At 30.0% G+C, this 18,670-nt stretch overlaps 1 protein-coding gene across 11 annotated transcripts; it reads left to right on the forward strand.

Annotated features, from left to right (window-relative positions):
• Positions 1-2,832: 2,832 nt before the first annotated feature.
• LOC107174498 (uncharacterized) lies at positions 2,833-7,365 on the forward strand. 11 transcript variants are annotated; one of them, XR_008055732.1, is made up of 9 exons: positions 2,840-3,445; positions 3,971-4,026; positions 5,189-5,413; positions 5,504-5,572; positions 5,664-5,935; positions 6,020-6,193; positions 6,291-6,396; positions 6,500-6,665; positions 7,125-7,365. XR_008055732.1 is itself a non-coding variant. In XM_052443471.1 (9 exons), the coding sequence occupies exons 1-8, from the start codon at positions 3,184-3,186 to the stop codon at positions 6,825-6,827; spliced, it is 1,308 nt and encodes a 435-aa protein (XP_052299431.1). In that variant the 5' UTR covers positions 2,842-3,183; the 3' UTR covers positions 6,828-6,858; positions 7,125-7,365. The 11 variants fall into 11 exon arrangements, 10 of the variants coding, with proteins under 10 accessions (XP_052299430.1, XP_052299429.1, XP_052299432.1 ...); XM_052443471.1 differs by lacking the exon at positions 6,291-6,396 and adding an exon at positions 6,744-6,858 and having other exon boundaries at positions 2,842-3,445; XM_052443473.1 differs by lacking the exon at positions 6,291-6,396 and adding an exon at positions 4,429-5,104 and having other exon boundaries at positions 3,298-3,445; positions 3,904-4,026.
• Positions 7,366-18,670: the final 11,305 nt, after the last annotated feature.

Raw genomic sequence — 18,670 nt, forward strand, 5'->3', positions numbered from 1 at the left:
GAAGTTATAGCATGCTAATTTTTGTGTTCGTGATTGCGGATGATAGGAGCTTTTACCAAATGTAACAGTGTTTCACCTTTTAAGGACGAAGAAAATATTAGGAAAAAATATTGCCTTTGCATTAATCAGCAAAACACAAGCCCTTTCCTGACAAAATATTTTTGTATTATGTGAAACAGGTAAAGAAAATGTCATGCAATCAACTATGCTGTGCTAGGATTAGAAAAACTCACAGAATGACTGGCAAGTTTCATAACTGAAACCCCGATCTAGAAGGTTTCGCTCTGCGTTTTTAGGTCAAGCCCACAAAAGAAAGATGTAGAATGTGCTATATTATTCTAATGTGTGAGATTTTGGTAACATTTTATATAAACATTACTGGGAAGCGCCACAGTTTCAATGGGGTTACATCCCTTGTTTAATAGAACATGAACTTGAGGATTATAATTTGAGTAATCGTATTTGGATCTAAATCAAAACAACACAGTGCGTGGGATTGTTTTGGTTGCTCGTGTCACTGTTAGGGCTCTTCATTCCTTGTTTACCATAACTTTCTTGGTGCATTGGTTGCTTTTGTAAGCTAATGAACTGTTTGAAATTTTGAAAATACCAAAATTCTTTCTCTCCTTTTTTGTCAAACTATATTAGCATATTACTAATATCACTGTATTCAGAGGCAAACTCCAGTCCCTAATTTGAGAATCGGGAATGCATGAATTGGTTTCAATTGCCTTTTTGAATTGTTTAGCATCAGCTCTTTCTTGAAATAGAGAATTTGTTAATCCAAAATTATGTGTAATAATCCAAAATTATGAGAAATAGAGATTTTGTTATCAACTATTTGGTGCTGGATGTACCAACTACGTCCCTAATTATTAATGGCCATTATGCATTTCTTTATTTTTGTCAATTTTTTAAGATTACAAAAATTCCTTTCTCTAAATTGTCGATACAAGCTCATCAAACAGTCATATTAGATTAATAATAGAAACAAGTACAAAAATGCAACATAATTTTTATAATTAAACTGAGCATTTTTCTAATGAGTTACTACTCGTATTAACTTTCAGAAGAAGAAGAAGAAGAAGACACGATGTTAATTGTAAGCATTTAAGATGACATTAATTTGGGATAGAAGTACCCTTGATTTCCTCAAGTTGAGCTCCAGTTCCAGTATTTTAATTTGAGTCCATTTCTTCTCCAATTCAGCTTTGTTTGATTCTCCAATCAATTCAATCAATTCTTCAATCACATCCTCATTCAAACCTTGCATGTAACTGTTTCGAAATTGCAACATCTCTTTCACACACACAGATTGCTTCAAGTTGTTTTGGTCCATGATAGTTTCCAAGTTACTGAAAGTAATGGGGAAAGAGGCTCTTGGTATAAAGTTGCTCAGTACGCGTGATGATCAAGAGGACTTGGATGAGTTTATATAATTAATCAATGTTAGCATGAACCCAATAAACCATAATTTACGTAGGTAGAGTAAAAAGGTAGTTGCACAAATATTTCCCATAAAAATTCCCTCGGGAAGAAGCCCAATGCAAGTTAATAATTAATTAATTCGTTTGGAGCTTTAATTATTGTACTTATCTGGGAAAGTCGATACACTTTTCAAGAAAGCTAATTTTGTCTCTGGCCAAAAAGGAGAAGATCTGAATGTTAAAATAAGTGAGTTCAATCAATAAGAGATCAAGAAAGTCAAATGACATATCTATATAATACACAAACAAATTTTTTTTTTTTAAAAAAAAAAACCCACATCACTTTTCTACCAAAATGAAACAAATTAATTTGATTAATCCTAGTTAGCTCGGCTTATTGTTAGTAAATGCCTAAAATAAATCCGAGTATTCATCAATGATCTTGCAATAATATTTCTAAGTGTTGTGTTTAATTGTGAAATATTTCCACATGCCATTTAAAAAACAAAAAGTGCGGATCCGAGTCATAAATTTCAACGTAAATCTGGGAAAAAAATGATTTCTATTTTCTGAAGGCTGTTTACAACAATTGAATACAAAGATAAAAAAAATCAAAAATCTTGTTTAATATCTTCATTAACTGAGAGCCCTTGAAGACTCCTTGACTTACATCATATTCAAACTAAAACAAGTAAAACAACATACATCAATAATTTTCGTTGTCGAAAGCATTCTTAATTTCAAGTTCACTAATTTGTTCCATACTTCTTGATTTCATCTAGTTTTTGCTCTTTGTTTTTCTTTTAAACGAATGTAGTTAATTTGCTCAAGTAGTCGGGACTCACGAGGGAGAAAAGTATTTTAACATAGAATATTGTGTTCACTATAAAAATTTTAATTAATTCTTCACCATTTCCATTAGCTGTCAACTATAAAATATTGTGTAACATTTCATATTTGTCATCACCAAATATATATTGGTTGGAAATGAATATTTTCAGTATATTAAAACTAAGAGACACGTCGGGCAATGTGAAAGATTTATCACATATTGGAAAGTAATTTTTTTTTTTTTATCAAATAGTGTGTAAATAAGTAGACTGCAGTCAGTTTCCCACGTTGAGTTGACTATGTCTCTTAAAAGGAATGGTTTTGAATCTTAATTAATAACAACCATGATTTTTCAGCGTTAATTTAATGATCATTGACTAATTAATCACACTATGCTTTCCCAAAGTACCTAATTAATTAAAATTGTATAAAAAGAGAAACCGATGATTGGATGCAAAAAACAAAAAATGGGGAACTTCCTTTATATACCCAAAATTGGCTATTATTTTAATATTTTCTTTATTCTTCTCGTGGCTTCTTCAAAGCCGTGTTCCAACCTTTTTCTTTCTTCCATTTTGGCATTCCAACCATCATTTGTCAAGATCAACTTCTGCAACATCTTCTTCATTCTTCTTTCTTTTTCTTCCTTGGCGGTGCCTAACCACTAGAAGAAAGAAAAAACAGAATACTTGACATTTTTTATTTGATAATTTTTAAGAAATATCAAATATATATGACATTTTGTGAAAAATTGAGTAATTGTGAAATATAAATGACAATTTACTTAAACGTCAAATACTTATGACGTTTTACCAAATAAGTGGCAAATATATTATATATTTATTGAATAATTACCATTTACGTTTTCCTTTTATTGACTTAAGAAAAAAACAAAAAACGCACATGTTGTGAACCTATAATTGATATGGTAATAAGTCCAGATGCCCATCTTGCCCGTCTTCCAAGAATTTCAGCTTGCTTTACCCTAGTGAGCTTGTTTCGTTCACATATCACATCTGGACTGCCTTTGTTTCTTTTAAGGAAATTCAAACTCGTATTTCTTTTCAATAATCACCTCGCATTTTTTATCATTCACTCAATTTCGAATTTCATCTCCATCATCTCTCGAAGAAGAACGTACAAAGAATTTCAGCTTGCTTTAGCCTCATTTGCTTCTCGAATTTCAGGTATTGTTTCCTTTAATTTTGATAATTTTTTTTCTACTTCTCTCTTTCTGGTTTGATAATTTTAGGGTTATAGTTGAATTATTTGTATTTTAAAACAATCTAGGGTTGATTTAATTGATTTCAAGTGTTGTATTTGTTCTGCTATTTGAATGCACATTATTTGTTTGATGAAATGTCTCTTTAAAAGATTATTTTTGTTTTTAACAAGCATCTTATTGAGATGTTTCTCGTAATATATTAACGCAATGCACTTAGCTTCAATTTGGTCTGTTTAATACATTTTAACAAAGGAAACTTACAGAACTGCAACAATTCTCAAATTGCTTGCAAATTAGAAGTAATGTTATTGATTTTTATTAATTAATGAGATTTTAATTTATTGAGTCTGTAAACTCACTCTAAGAAGTGATTATTGCTTCAATTTAGTATGTTTCATACATTTTCATTCTCATTATAAGTGACAGCCATCTCTCATTTTTTCATCAATCACTCAATTTCAAATTTCATCTCCATTCTCTCTTGAAGAAGAACCCACGAAGAAGTTCAGCTTGCTTCAGCTTCATTTGCTTATTGAATTTCAGGTATTTTTTCTTTTAATTTTATTTTTTTAATTCTCTCTTTCTAGTTTGATAATTTTAGTGTTATACTTGAATTAATTGTATTTTTAATTGATACTAAGTCTTATATATGTTCTCGTTCAACAAACAAAGAATGCACAAATAATTTGCACTTTCATTCTCAATTTTGAAAGAATCAATATATTTTATTTATAACATCTGTTAGATTCTTGACAAACAATCATAGAGATACAGTATTCTATTTGCTTCTTCATATTTAATTATATAAATATTGATAGAATAAATATCTGTTAGATTCTTTAAACAAGAAAAGGTTTAATAAACTATTTCCTTTTATTTCTGAAATTTCTATAAAATGCTATGTATAGGCATAATTTCAACTATTTTCTTTTCTAAATTTTATAGGTTTCAAATGGTAACGATAGTCAGTCATCCAAATCATCTTTATTGAAATGGCTAGCACAAGGACCTCACCCTCATGCATTCTCATATCCTAGTTATCTTATTAATAATTACCGTTTTCACATAAAAGATCGTGATAATGATAAAACCACTCAAAACAGTGAAGTGACTCTTGTAGCTGAAACAGAGCAAATTGCAAGTGCCAAGGACAAGAATCCTATTTTTGGAGAAATGCCTTACTATGGAGTCATTAAAGAGATATGGGCGCTTGACTATCACATGATCCAAATTCCCATATTTAAGTGTGATTAGGTTGAGAGTCATAGTGGTGTTAAAGTTGATGCGCTTGGGACAATCTTAGTTGACCTTAATCGTATAGGTCATAAATCAGATCGTTTTATTCTAGCCTCACAAGCAAAGCAAGTCTTTTATGTAACTGACCAACTAGATCCAAGGTGCTCAGTTGTACGGTTTACTGCAGAAAAAGTTTACATGCATCCTCAACGTGATATGGATTTAGGACATAATGTGGAACTCCACCCTTTCCCTAAAATGATGCCAAATCCTGAAAATTTTGAGAAAGGGGAGAAGGACAGCAAGAATTACAAGCATGATGATGGTGAGAAGATCTGGATTCATAATAAAACAATTAAGAAAGCTTAAGTGTTTGTGTTGTAAAGTAAGTATGTAGTTTATTGTTTCGGAATTTTAATGATTTCACTTTAAGTGCATATTTAATAATCTTATTACTTTTTTTGGTTAGGATCAAACTTGTCAGTTGGCTGTAGGATGTAAAGAAAACATTGTTGCTACTAGAACTATTTTGGAGTATAGGAAGCCAAATGTTTTAGTTGTAATTGATATGGTATTAAGTCCAGATGCCCATCTTCCAATCAGGACTAGTGAGCTTGTTTACGTCAGTGATGGGTTAGGACAGCACATATTATGGCCAGAAAAGCTTGTTTCCCAAGCTGCTGTAGTAAACAAGGTATTGAATTTGGCATATATTACTTGTTTTTTTTTAATTCCTTAATTGAGAATTTAAATTGTAACCACATGTGAATGTTTAAATTTCTAGATGTCTAAGTCAGCTGTAAAGCCTTCTAAGGGGAAATTAGATGTGAATGCTGAAGTAAACACCCCAATGGTACCTGGCCTATATTACTGGGTTTAATTCTTGTTTTATTTCTTTATTTAAAATTTAAGTAATAATCATATTTGAATGTTTGCATTTCTAGGTGTCTAAATCAGTTATCAAGCCTTTTAAAGAAAAATTAGAGGTGAATGAGGAAGTAAACTCTCCCATAGTTCAGCAAACATTTAAAAAACCTCATGACATACAAGCTTTTGATAAAATGGTAAAGAAAGTTATGAAACATGGTTCCCAAGTTAAGGTTGATTTTGAGGACACATTTAGTTACAAATTGCATACATATCTCACTTTGGAGGAAATTCAAGATCTTATTGATATGCAAGAGCTTTCACAAAACTGCATTACTGTCTACATGACGTATGATACTTCAATAATACTTTATATTTTGTCAATTATTTTTGTTTCACTTTAATTGACCTAGCACTTTTTCTTATATACTAGATATCTTTGTGCTGAAACGAAGGCCAGGCTAATTAATGAAAAGTTTGGGTTCATTCATCCTACCACTCTTTCTTTTTTGGATGAGAGTACTTTCAAACAGAAAGCAAAAACTCTTGCTGATCACTTCCAAGAATTGAGTGCAAAACAATTTATCTTCTTACCATATAATCCTAGGTTAGTTATTTTGTTGCTTTAAATATCTTTGTTTATCTACTTAGTTTTTACTTTTTAATTAGTATTTTTTTCTAACTCTTTATTCATTTGTTAATAGTTGTCATTGGATCTTGCTTGTGATCGACTTGCCCTCAATGGTTGTTCATTATTTGAATTCAGTGAAAAATGAAATCAGTGTTGATATAAAAAAAAATTGCAACTGTGTAAGTATATTAAAGATATTTAGCTATAAGTGTACTAGTGGTTTTTGCTATATATATAATTATTGAGTTTAATATTTCATATTTGATTTGTATTTTTTTGTAGTGGGATTCGAATGTTTCTTGCCAAAAAAGGACAGCAAATGAAAAAGATTAATTTGAAATGGAATGATGTTAAGGTGCCTATGCAAATTGGTAATGTTGAATGTGGCTACTATGTCATGCGATTCATGAAGGAGATTATTGCAGATCAAAGTATACTTTGTGCAAAGGTTAGATCATTAACATAGCTTAAACTTATTGCAGATTTTACAGGGAAATAAATATAGTTTTTTGTCTTTTGATGTCAGTTTAATGAAAAAGATACTTATAATGAAGATGAGATCAACGAAATTCGCTCTGATTGGACCACTTATGTTGGTGACTTGATTTGAAAAAAAAATGCAAAAGAGACAAGTAATTCAGGTAAATAGCATATGATTCAATTGAAGTACATTAGTTTATTGTTAATATTTTTCATGCATAGATTTTTCCTTCTCTTTGTGCATAGATATCTTATGCTTTCATTGCATAAGGCAACTATATCATCTAGTTGGAGTCATAATAAAAGCTCTTAGTTAATTGAATCAAAATTTGTCAATGCCTTACTGGTAACGATGACTTACCTTTTTAGCCTCACCTTAAACAATAACAGTAGTATATGGCAGTAATTTTGGTTTCTTGATGTGTAGGTCTATGCCGTGGAGTTATATAGATCTCAAGGCCAAGACACATTTACAATCAAAGAGGATATAAGGGTTATAAAATATCAGATCTATTGGATTTTTGGACCGATGGTGGAATGCTAACTATAGGCTAAATGTATAGTTTTAAAAACAACTTTTTATTTTAGATTTATACTTAAGACATTTGATATATTTATACGTACAATGCAAGTTCATGTTAATATGAATTCAAGTTTTCTATGCTTTATTATGGTGTTTGAAGTTAGTTGAAATTTTTTGAATTTTATCAGGTTTCAATGTTATAATATATATAATGTGTAGCCCAAGACAAGGAATTTCACTATTGTAATTTTTTTTAAATTATAATATTTGATATTTTTATCAAGTCATTTGCATTTGACCATTTTGAATAATGTCACATGCATATGACTATTATTAAGTGTCATACACATTTAACAATCTTGTATTGTGAAAAATATTTGATTATTATTAATTAACAAAAATAAATGAAAATTTTGCTAAATGTCAAATAAGCATATTTGACACAGGAATATTTGGCACTTTTTAATTGTCAAATATTCCTTTATTTGACAGTTTTTAAATATCAATTATTTTCTTTTTTCTTATAATGAACCCTTCAACATTTGCTGCAACATTTGCTGCATCAACGCTTCTAGACGTAGCTTCTAGAAGCTGCAGCCAAATACTTTGACAAGTGAGTGATCTGCTTTTGGAAGAAATAGCCAAATTTAATGTACAAAACATGGGGATCATGGAGGAGGCTGCTATGAAGGAAATAATGAAATTAATAGACAAAGAAAAGACAAGTGAATATTTGAATTTGTGAAGAGAAGTTGAAGTCTTGCACTCAAAGTTAACAAGAAGACCGCACTCATTGCTCAATTGCAATCAGACTCAGTTTTGGATGCTCTTAATAAAATTGCCCAAAAAAGATGTTTTAATGATTTATCAATTACTGCATGTTGATGGATGTTTCTTTTTCTTCTTTGTCTTCAATAAATGTTATTTTCTGCAAACTTTTGATTAATAATTAGTAATGAAATGTCAATTTTTCTCATTAATTTTTCCATGAGATAATTATGCATCCTCTAAAATTTAATTTTAGATAAATTAGAACAGAATATTTATGTTATTAATCACTCTTTTATTAGTATTGGCTCACTCCAAGCGGACTTCCCATAAAAGTGTAGTTACTTGAAATTGCATAGCCCTAAAAACAAGGTTAGAAATTACATTCCTCCAATGGAGCTTTCACGATGCTTGACAGAACAATGTTTCAGGATTACATTTGTGAAAACAGAATAGATACAATCACAAGCGTATTAAGAATGCGATAACAATGGAGGAGGATCAAATTCACCTTATTGTTTCCAATCCTGGATGGGCTGGAATCATTGGACTTCGAGGATATCTGCAGCTATATTGAACTAAGCTTTCTTGTGTTGGCCTTATTTCTCAGAAATTTAAAAGTTGGAGGAGGTGCTGGACAATAAAGAGCCAGCATTAAGCAAGGGCTTCCAGGTCTGAGACATTTTCCTGTTGGGGAATAAATATGGGCCATGTCAAATGATGTAATAGCTGTTACTTCAATACAAAATGCGATTATAAAAAAAGAACGTAAAATATAATGGAAGTTAACCTGCTGGAATTAATAAAGTATCCTTCATACCTTGGTGTTGGAAAAGAGACTCACACAAGCAGTCGCAAATTAAGTGGACACAAAATTCCTTTCCTCTTTGTATGATCAAAATAATATGTATATCATAAATAAATAAGAAAAAAATAAACCAACACAATTCAAAACAAAAAATCAACCACAAGAAACACATATATTTACATGAAAAGTGCAAAACGGAAAAAACCACAAGATCGTAGTCTGATATTATCTTCTACTATATTAATGTGATAACAGTACAAATTCTTTTCTAGATAATATTAAAGGCTAATAATATCAAGAATCTCAATATTCATGAATTATAATAACAGCCTAATAACTGTCTCTAACAAGTGGGTATCTTAAATAATAGCCAACAAGATGATAAAATAAAAACCAAGACCATCAGGATTGTAGAGAGTGATGTTAGGAACTTATCCTCAAAATTTGAGAGAAAATGGAGTTAATTTCGCCTTCCGATCGTCCAATCAAACAAACTGAAATCCAAGCGCCTAAATATAATATTGCATCATTGTTCTCTCTCTTCTCTCTCCACCGAAAGCTACTGCCACCTCCACTTATTCTTATTTATATAGCCCTGTTTTAAATTTCATGGCAAATTTCATCTAAGTCCAAAACTTAGTAATAATTGCAAATCAAACAAACCTATTTGGACTTTGGGCATGTTGGTCCACTAAAATGAAATGGACCATACAAATCTCCCCCCTCCAGCTCATTTGAGGGGCACCAACAAGCCCACTATTTGTATACAACTTTTCAGCTTCTCTTTGGACAATGTCTTTATCATCATATCTGACTCATTCTCTATTGTGTGAATCTTTTTAATCTACAATTATTTCTTCTTAAACACGTCTCGTATCCAATGACACATCACGCCAATATGCTTAGATTTTGAATGGTATGTCGAATTTTTTGCCAAGTGAATGACTATCGCAATACACAATAAAGTTGTCTTGCTCACACCTAACTCTTGTAGGAAATTATTTGTCCACAAGGTTTCTTTGTAACTTTTAGTGATTGCAATATATTTTGCTTCAGTGGTAGACAAAGTAATACATTGCTGGAGTCTGGACTACCATGAGACTACTCCCCTACAAAGGTAAGCAAATATCCTGAAAGAAATTTTATGGAATCAATATTTCCTACCATATATATCTACATTTGTGTACACTTGTAACACATGTTTATCACTACCAAAACATAAACATGCCTTAGAAGTACCTTTTGAAGTATCTGAGAATCCATTTTACCGTTGTCCATTGCTCTTTTCCCAAATTAATTGGAGAGAAACTAGCTAACTACATTTAATACATGAATAATATCTAGTCTTGTACAAACCATGGCGTATATTAAACTGCCAACTGCTGAAGCATAAGGAACTTCTCTCATCTCTTACTTCTCTTTTTCAATTGTAGGACAATGCTCAAAACTAAACCTGAAATGGCCCGGAAGTGGAAAATAAACAGATTTTGGTGCTTGCACCTACTTGCGAGTTGGCAAGACAAGTCATGTGGGGAACAGGGGAAGGAGATTAAAAAGTCTGCACCTTATTTGAACACTATTTTTGTTAATGGAGTGGTTTTCTATATTACACATGCAGCAGAATGCTCTTTCTCATGGGGTTGGTGTTGTCGTTGGAACTGCAAGTCGAATTATTGGCCTCATTAAAAATAGCCCGCTTAAGTTAGGGGACATTGAATATTTGATGAAGTTGATCATATTCTGCAGTTGGATTTGAGGAGAATGTTGAGCTTATTTTACAAAACCTTCCACCCAAGTGTCAGACCAGGCTTTCCTTTACAAACCGTTCCTGCTTGGGTCAAAAAAATTGTCCAGAAAATATATGGACAGTCTTCTGAATATTGATTGCTATTACTGCTATCTTTTTTTACTTTTCCAATTTACAGAAAGTATTTATTCCTTTATGTTTTAGCTGATACAATTTCTTAAGCCTGCCATGACATAAAGCGCGTGTTACTTATATATATTTTTTTCTCTGGCTATATAACTTTGAAAATTAAACCGTGAATTATTTTGTTATGTTTTAATACTCCGTGTAGGTTGGTGACCAAGACGAAAAGCTTGCAGAAGGGATCACACTTTATGCTATAACAACCACTGCAACATAAAAGCAGACAACTCTTAGTGATCTTATACCAGTATGGGTTCCATTATTCAATGGCCTTGATAATTTTATAAACAATTGTTGTTTTGAGTAAGAAATGAGTTAAAAGGACAAAGAAGTTTTCATATTTTAACTTATGCTATATGTGACGCAAGTCCGATGCATCAGTGTGTGTCTCTATATATATATAATTTGAAAAGTAAAGAATATGAAAAAGTTGGTAGAGTAGGGTCCAGTGTTACTGTTAAGATGACTTTAGTTAAAATGAGGGAAAAAAAAATTTATACCACACTTTTTTTTAGTATGTATTTAGATAAATTCCAAAATTGGTAAATTTGTATTTCCAGTTCCCTTTCATATCTTTTATACTGCAAATCATTCAGTTTATTTAAAAAGAAAAGAAAAAGAAAAATGTGAACATTTTTTTGGATTATTGACAACTCTTTTCAGTGTATCAGTAATGCGATATTCCAAATCTAGGGGACTGTTATTAGAAAGGAGCTCAATATTGTCATAATTTTCAGGTATATGCTGGAAGACCATTAATTGCCTTTAATTTACACAGACAAAATGGGATGCTGATGAAGTCTCACTAGCCCAGCTACAAAAAGTATGGTTTCGTCAGACTTTACAAGAAGATAACACCTAGCACAAATAAGGTTGCAGTTTGTTCTCAAACTTTTTTTCTTTCAAGGTTAAAAGGAATAGAGATCATCATTTTACACAGTTTATGCAATAGAAAGTAAAGATACGTACGCATAAACCATAATACTCATAAAAATGTAATAAGCTTCTAGATGTTGTAGAGATTGAAGAAATATTATGGAATTCAATTAAACAAACAATGAAAATGAAAAAGGGGCTCTATGAACCATACAACTACATGTTAGCTGACACGATTTAAAAGTAATTTTTAACTCTCAAGTATAAGAGTGTCTTATTGTATTATAGCTCGGTGAGTCCAAGGTCGATCCTCAGATAAAAGATTTAATTTGTTTAGTTTATTTTATCTAAAAATTGAAATTAAAACTTAAATATAAACAACTTAATTTAAATGAAACTATGAAATTGAACTAGTTATGGTTGTGGATCCACTCTTAGTAGTAAATAAAACTTAATAAATTTTTTTTCCCATTTTTTTAGATTTATTACCCAAAAGATTAATTATATAAATTATTATTATTTTTCCTTTAATTTTATGATGGATTAATTATCTATTGTGTCAAAATTTAATTTGTCTACAATAAGTCAAAATACCATTTTACCATACCTTATATTAAGATATTAAGAATTTATTGTGCCAAATTCATTTGTTTGTTTACAATAAATCAAAATTTCAAAATAAAAACTATGTATAAAATTAAATAGAAAATAATTTATTTTATAAATTAAAAATAAAATTTGATTAAATCATATTTACTCCTTACACTAACTATTATTATTTAGCTAAGTATAATTGAAAAAAGAATTATTAAAATTAAATTAAACATAATTAAAAGTAATAAAAACAACTTAAATTGAAAATAAAACTAAATTTATAAATAAAAATAATTATACAAAATATTAAAAACACACTGAAAATCAAGATTACAGGGAGATTAAGAGAATTTGAAAAGAAGAGAGATGTAGAAAGATGATTAAAAACATAAAAAGTAGGCTCTATTTATAGAAAAATAAATTCATAATCTAGTGTTTTGCGGTCCATCATAAGCTTCATGCATGTGCTCCTCACAATCATTAGATTACAATCCAACGGCTGGTCAAACTTCAAAGTCAACATCACATGTGGCATCATTTGACTCGTCCGATTTGGCCAAAGAACGGTCGAGATTTGGCGGGTTAATGGGTGGATCGGGTCGACCCGAATACAAAGATTCGGATCCTACAACTTGCTTCACCAACCATTGCCATGTGGCACAATCATGGCCATTGAATCATGAACGGTTGAGATTTAGTCAAAATTGCCAGCTATCCCATGCACTCATATCTATTGTAAGCTCATTTCATCATCCAATCAATACTCGGTCAACATAAAAAATCAACTCTTTTTACACAAGCCCAATTTTAAGCCGATCTTGACTGATCTTAAGGTTTTTTGAACCTCCAGAATCTAAATTTGACCTCCGTTTATCCATTTGGAGCCTCGAATTATGTAAAATTAATATTTTACCTAATAAACACATAAAAATACATAAAATTAAATATATTTAAAACATAATTAATAATTCCTAATATATTACATAAACACAAATATAAACTATAACATAAGCACAAAATAATATTATTATCACTTGATAATTAAATAATTTTTAATACTAATCATTAGCTTGCAGAAAATGTTGGTATCACTACAAGAATATTAGTCTTTAGCTACAAAAACTTTTAGTGACGGCAACAATTTTTGGCGACAAAATTAGTTTTGTCACTAAAACGAATTTTAACGATGAATAAATTTCATTGCTAAAACCCTTTGACATGCCAAAAAAAGCATGTTTTAGTAAACAATAAGTTTCGTCGCTACATATAGTTTTAGCGACGAGTAAATTTTCTCACTAAAAATATTGTTTTAAAGATTTAAAGTAGATAATTTTCCACTAAAATTTTAAACTTTTAGAAATGAAATTTACATTTCATCACAAAATGTGTGTTTTTAGCAATGAAATTATAAGTTCTTGCAAAAAATATACGTTTAAAGATTTAAAGCGGTTAGTTTTCTACCAAAATTTTAGACTTTTAGCGGCACATTGCTAAATATATTTTTTGACACGAAATTCATTTTGTCACTAAACAATGTGGGAATTAAAAAATTTTTAGTATATTATTTTCTGCCAAAATTATACCTTAGCAATGAATTTTGAATTTTGAATTTTGTCGCTAAAAATTCCAGTTGTCTATTTATATATCATTTACTTCATTTCTTTTATTTTTTTCATTCTTTCATTCTCTTATTCTCTTACTTTTATTCTTTATTCTTGCGTCTTTAATATATAATTCTAATTCTCTAATTCAATCTCTACTTCTTTTCTATTTTATTTTTAACACGGTTATCTCTACTTACTTTCTCTTTTATTTTTAACATGGTGTAATTTTTTTTCATTTTTACTTATCTTATTTGTTACAACTTGTATTATTATTATTATTATGTTTCGAAGTTAACTAACTATAGTTTATGTTTATTTGTAGGAAATATTGAAAATCAATTATACCAAGATGATGAAAATCAAGAAATTTATATGTGTTTGTAAAATTTTTCTTTCAAAATAATAGATAAATTTTGTAATAATTTTTGTTTTTTTCGTCACTAATACTAATTTTTTTAAAATTAATTAATTCTCTTTTTTATCATAATGGTGTTAATTATAATCATAATTTAGTGTTAAAAATAATAATGTTTAAATATTCATTAAGTGTTCGTCGTTATAAATACTTTTAGTGATGAAATAATTCGGCGCTAAAATTCATATCACAACAAATAAATTAATGAATACTTTATGCTTTTGATGATGATTATATTCATCGCCAAAAAAAAAAGCATTTAGTGATGAAATTTGAAAATTCATCGCCAAAGACCTAACGTAACGCTCTTATTGGGACAAAGTACTATAGCCTTTAACAACAAAAATTGTATGTTTCAGCAATGATTATTTTCGTTGCTAAAACCCTTTTTTGTTTTGGTGTTTTGGTGCTCCTCAATCTATGCTTCTAGATGTGCACAGAACATTTGGGTCCAAGATACCATCTAGTTGTCATTCACTTTATTTATCGTTGATGTTTACTATTTAGCATTTTATTTAACAAACGTTGAGAGTTAACAAATAGAGATCAATAAGGACTTGAACTTAATAATGCCAATAAATTGCGCAGTACAACCACATCATTGGCACATCTATGGACTACTTAATGATGAAGCAACGTATAGTAAAGAGAGAAAAAATGTTGGCTGCAAACAACGAGATTGTCAAAGCATATATAGCTTATTCTAGCCAGCCGGATGTTAATTAACTCATCAAGTTATGGATACATATGGAATGTTTCAATATATAGAAAGACCTGGCTCTACTATAATGGTCAACACAAGCAAATCTGTATTTCATTCATGATTGACACAATACAAATATCTTTAGAAACTCCAATTTATTCGCAAGGTTCGTTTCAACATTAGTGAAGAGAATCTTTTCATCTTAATTTGGTTAAAAAGATAGACACTATGATTACCACCACTACTATCTTCATCATCGTCATCATTTTCATTACCATCTTTAATTTATTATCATCATCTCCTTTTACTACTACACCAACATCACCATCTACCTTCACTCCTCTATCTTCATCACATTCTTTCACTATTTTAGCATCTCTGTCATCATCTTTCGCGCTTTTACTAACCCCATCATCACCATCAACTTTGTCGTTATCTTTCAATTCTCCTCCATTATCATTATCTTTTACAAAACCACCATCCCTGTCATCACCATCATGAACATCTACTTTCACTTCACCATCATCATCATCTATTTCAATTCTCTACTATCTCCACCAGCTTTTTTCACTGCCCCAGCATCTCTACCATCTTCTTTCAGTGCTCTGTCATCTCCTTTCACTTCTTTTCCATACCTATCATCACCGTCACCATCAACTTCACTATTATCTTTCAAAAACTCCTCCATCATTACCAAATTTCAATTCTCTAGAGTTAGTATCTTCACATACATGAATTTAGAAAGAAAAAAAAAAAACCTGCTGAAATGAAATACTCGAAGTTCACAGACTATATGTTGATAAAAATTTAAAATTACTACACAATTTAACTTAGATACTTAGATAATAGCTCTCTCTTGTCTTCTTTTTTCTTTTTTTTTTTCCTGTCCAACTTATCATTTATTAAAATAATATAAATGATTGTCATTGAAAATAAAAATGGATTCAAAAGATATTCAATGATTGGCATCACTTCCACTCTAAGTTTTTTTACAAAAGAACTCATAGAAATTTTAGGAGGAATTACAAGAGGCCTATACTCTAGCTCATCCTTAGCTTTCTGTTATCATTTATTATATGTTAATTGCATAAGTGAAAATGAATTGCACGATCTGTATTTGTTGTTTGGAAGTCATTAAATCATATGTTACATATGAAGAATGATTTAGAAGACCGTATAAGTTGTTTCATTAAGATTACAAGCTTGTAAAATTTAGACAAGATTAAACTTCTTGCAAGTTTGTCAATAATGATTGCTGAAGAACAATGATTTTCTCTAGAATTTATCATAAGAAACTTTCAATTATTTTCTCTAGAATTCATACTTTCTTTTTTCCTCAGGGATTTTTAGAGCTACGAAGAATAATGATTGCTGGAGGCAAAGGAATATGTAGCATCAAGGAGCGAAAATAAATACTTTATTTTTTACCCACTGTACAAGAAAGCTTTTTTCTACTTTCATGTGTTATTTCATATTAATTGAACTCAACAGATTTGTTGAATGTGTATTGACAATTTTTTATAATGCAATTTTGTTTTAATATGTGCACTCATTAACTCAGTGGATGTGATAGCAAATGATATGTATAAAAACAACAATACATTAAATTTATTTAATAGAAATGAAGAATAAATTGAGAATATTCTTTGAAAAATAAAATTAACAGCAGCAATGCTATATCATCTTAAGAAGTCATGACAAGTTGTTGTATGTCCTAAAATAATTACAATTGATCATTTTAGTTGGGAAAAAGGACACAAACACCCTCGGTGTTTGATGAAATAGTTATAAAGACTCACAAGTTTTTTAAAAGGGACATCGAGACCCCTTTTTTACTATAGTACCCTTTGAATATAGCAATTTGAACATTAAATTTAAAATTTTTTCATTAATAAAAATTTATATAGATAATATAATCTATCAAATAGATTAATAAAATTAAATTATTTTTAACATTTAAAATAATATTAAAATTTTAGATTATTGTATTTATCTTGATAATATATTTGTATTTATTATAAAGACTTTAAAGAAATCTTTCGGTTAAATAGATTTTACAGCTGACAAAATATCTTCCTATTAATAATATTAAATTATTTTTTAATAATATTCAAAATTATTTTTAACTTGAATTAATTTCTTTTAATTATTATTAAAAATTAGTTTAATATGATAAAATATGTCTAATAAATTGTAAAAATTAAAAAAATAATAAAAATTTTAAAAATATATATTATTACATTTATTTTAATACTGCATTTCTATTTATTATAAAATTTTGGGGTCAATTTATTTAGATTTATAAAGTCAAATGTTACTATGATTAAAAGGAGATTTTAGTGTTCCTTATTAAAAATTTGAAGATCTTTGTGATCATTTTTCTATACCTCATAGGTGTAGGTGTCCTTTTCCCTTTTAGTTATAACAACGGAGTAATTTTAGCCATTAAAGTCACAGTCCACGACTAATAACCTCTGCCATGGATTCTTTTAAACAGCATAAACAACAGATTTAGGCCTATGCCATCAAAAGTAGATGACCTTTCATGGCTTGTGGATCCACAGCATGTCAAACTGTGCCATTATAACCTTTTAATGGCATATTTATTCTGCTGTAAAAAGCCCTTTTTGTTGTAGTGTGTGAATATCAAATTTTTTGGTTGAAAATATTATGCACCTACACTGTGAATGCACGTACATCAAGTTCAGGCTCTCAAGTCTGAAAATTCATCAAAAGCCTAGATTGTACAATTATAGGGGAAAATTATCATCTCATGATCTGATTTCTTCTAAATTTTTCAAGATTTTCTGTCATGTATCTTTTAGTGGTAGTGTATGGGTAAGATTCAACTTCTTTTATTTATTTTTCTGTTTATTAACTACCAATCAGCAATTGAGTTATTTACTCAAGACATGATCAAATCAGGAGAGAATCCTGATCCAATTATAGGTCCGCAGTTTCTTTACAAAAAAAAAGAAACAATTAAGGCCCTAAGCAGATTCAATGCCCCAAACAGATTCATAATCCCACATATTAATGATGATTAGATTGAAGAGGACAGAGGAAATTGCCGACAATGTGATTGCGTATACATCAATTTCAGACACTTGGTCTGAAAATTCATCAAAGGCCTATATTATGTACTTTTTTTTTAATGATATTTTGTCTCTTTTTTATGACTATACCAAATAATGCAGGCTTCTAATGATATTTTAAACCAGGTGTATGAGCTTGAATCCTTGATATTTAAGCAAACATAATGTAGGGGGATGAAATTTTCTCATACTTTATCATCTAATGTGCTTGGCTCTGTTTAGTTGGACCTCTATAATGGCTTACTTTGACATCCCTTCTATTTTTGGCCTTTTTTGGTTCATTTACATATTAGCAACAGCAAGTGGCGTGGAGCCCCTTTGTTTCCTTGTGAAAAACTCAAGCGTCCACGGAAGTCAACATATACTTCCATCTCATTTGCACTCACATGCATCTCATCTGTAATTTGTGCGTCCCTGCATCTACTCATAATCCAAAACGTACTTGCAGGGGCAATTTCTTCAGAGTTTTTATGAATTGTGTGTGCTTATAATACATGCGTGTGGAATAAGTTATAATCTTCTTTCTAATGCTCTTTTGGGTTTATATGCTCATGCTACTCATATGGTAGCTTCTGTCTAAATCCAAAATCGACTTAACTATTGCTAAGAATATAGGGTCAAAGATCATTGGGTGGAAAGAAGCAAATAGAAAGTAGT

The sequence above is a fragment of the Citrus sinensis genome, chromosome 6, assembly GCF_022201045.2.
Source record: "Citrus sinensis cultivar Valencia sweet orange chromosome 6, DVS_A1.0, whole genome shotgun sequence".
Lineage (NCBI taxonomy): Eukaryota > Viridiplantae > Streptophyta > Magnoliopsida > Sapindales > Rutaceae > Citrus > Citrus sinensis.

Excerpts from the sequence above, each read along its gene's own strand:
- LOC107174498 (XM_052443469.1), top strand. The coding sequence starts at position 3,184 with ATGGTAATAAGTCCAGATGCCCATCTTGCCCGTCTTCCAAGAATTTCA. Across the intron at positions 5,936-6,019 it reads TGCATTACTGTCTACATGAC|ATATCTTTGTGCTGAAACGA; the intron begins GTATGATACTTC and ends CTTATATACTAG. Across the intron at positions 6,194-6,499 it reads TTCTTACCATATAATCCTAG|TGGGATTCGAATGTTTCTTG; the intron begins GTTAGTTATTTT and ends ATTTTTTTGTAG.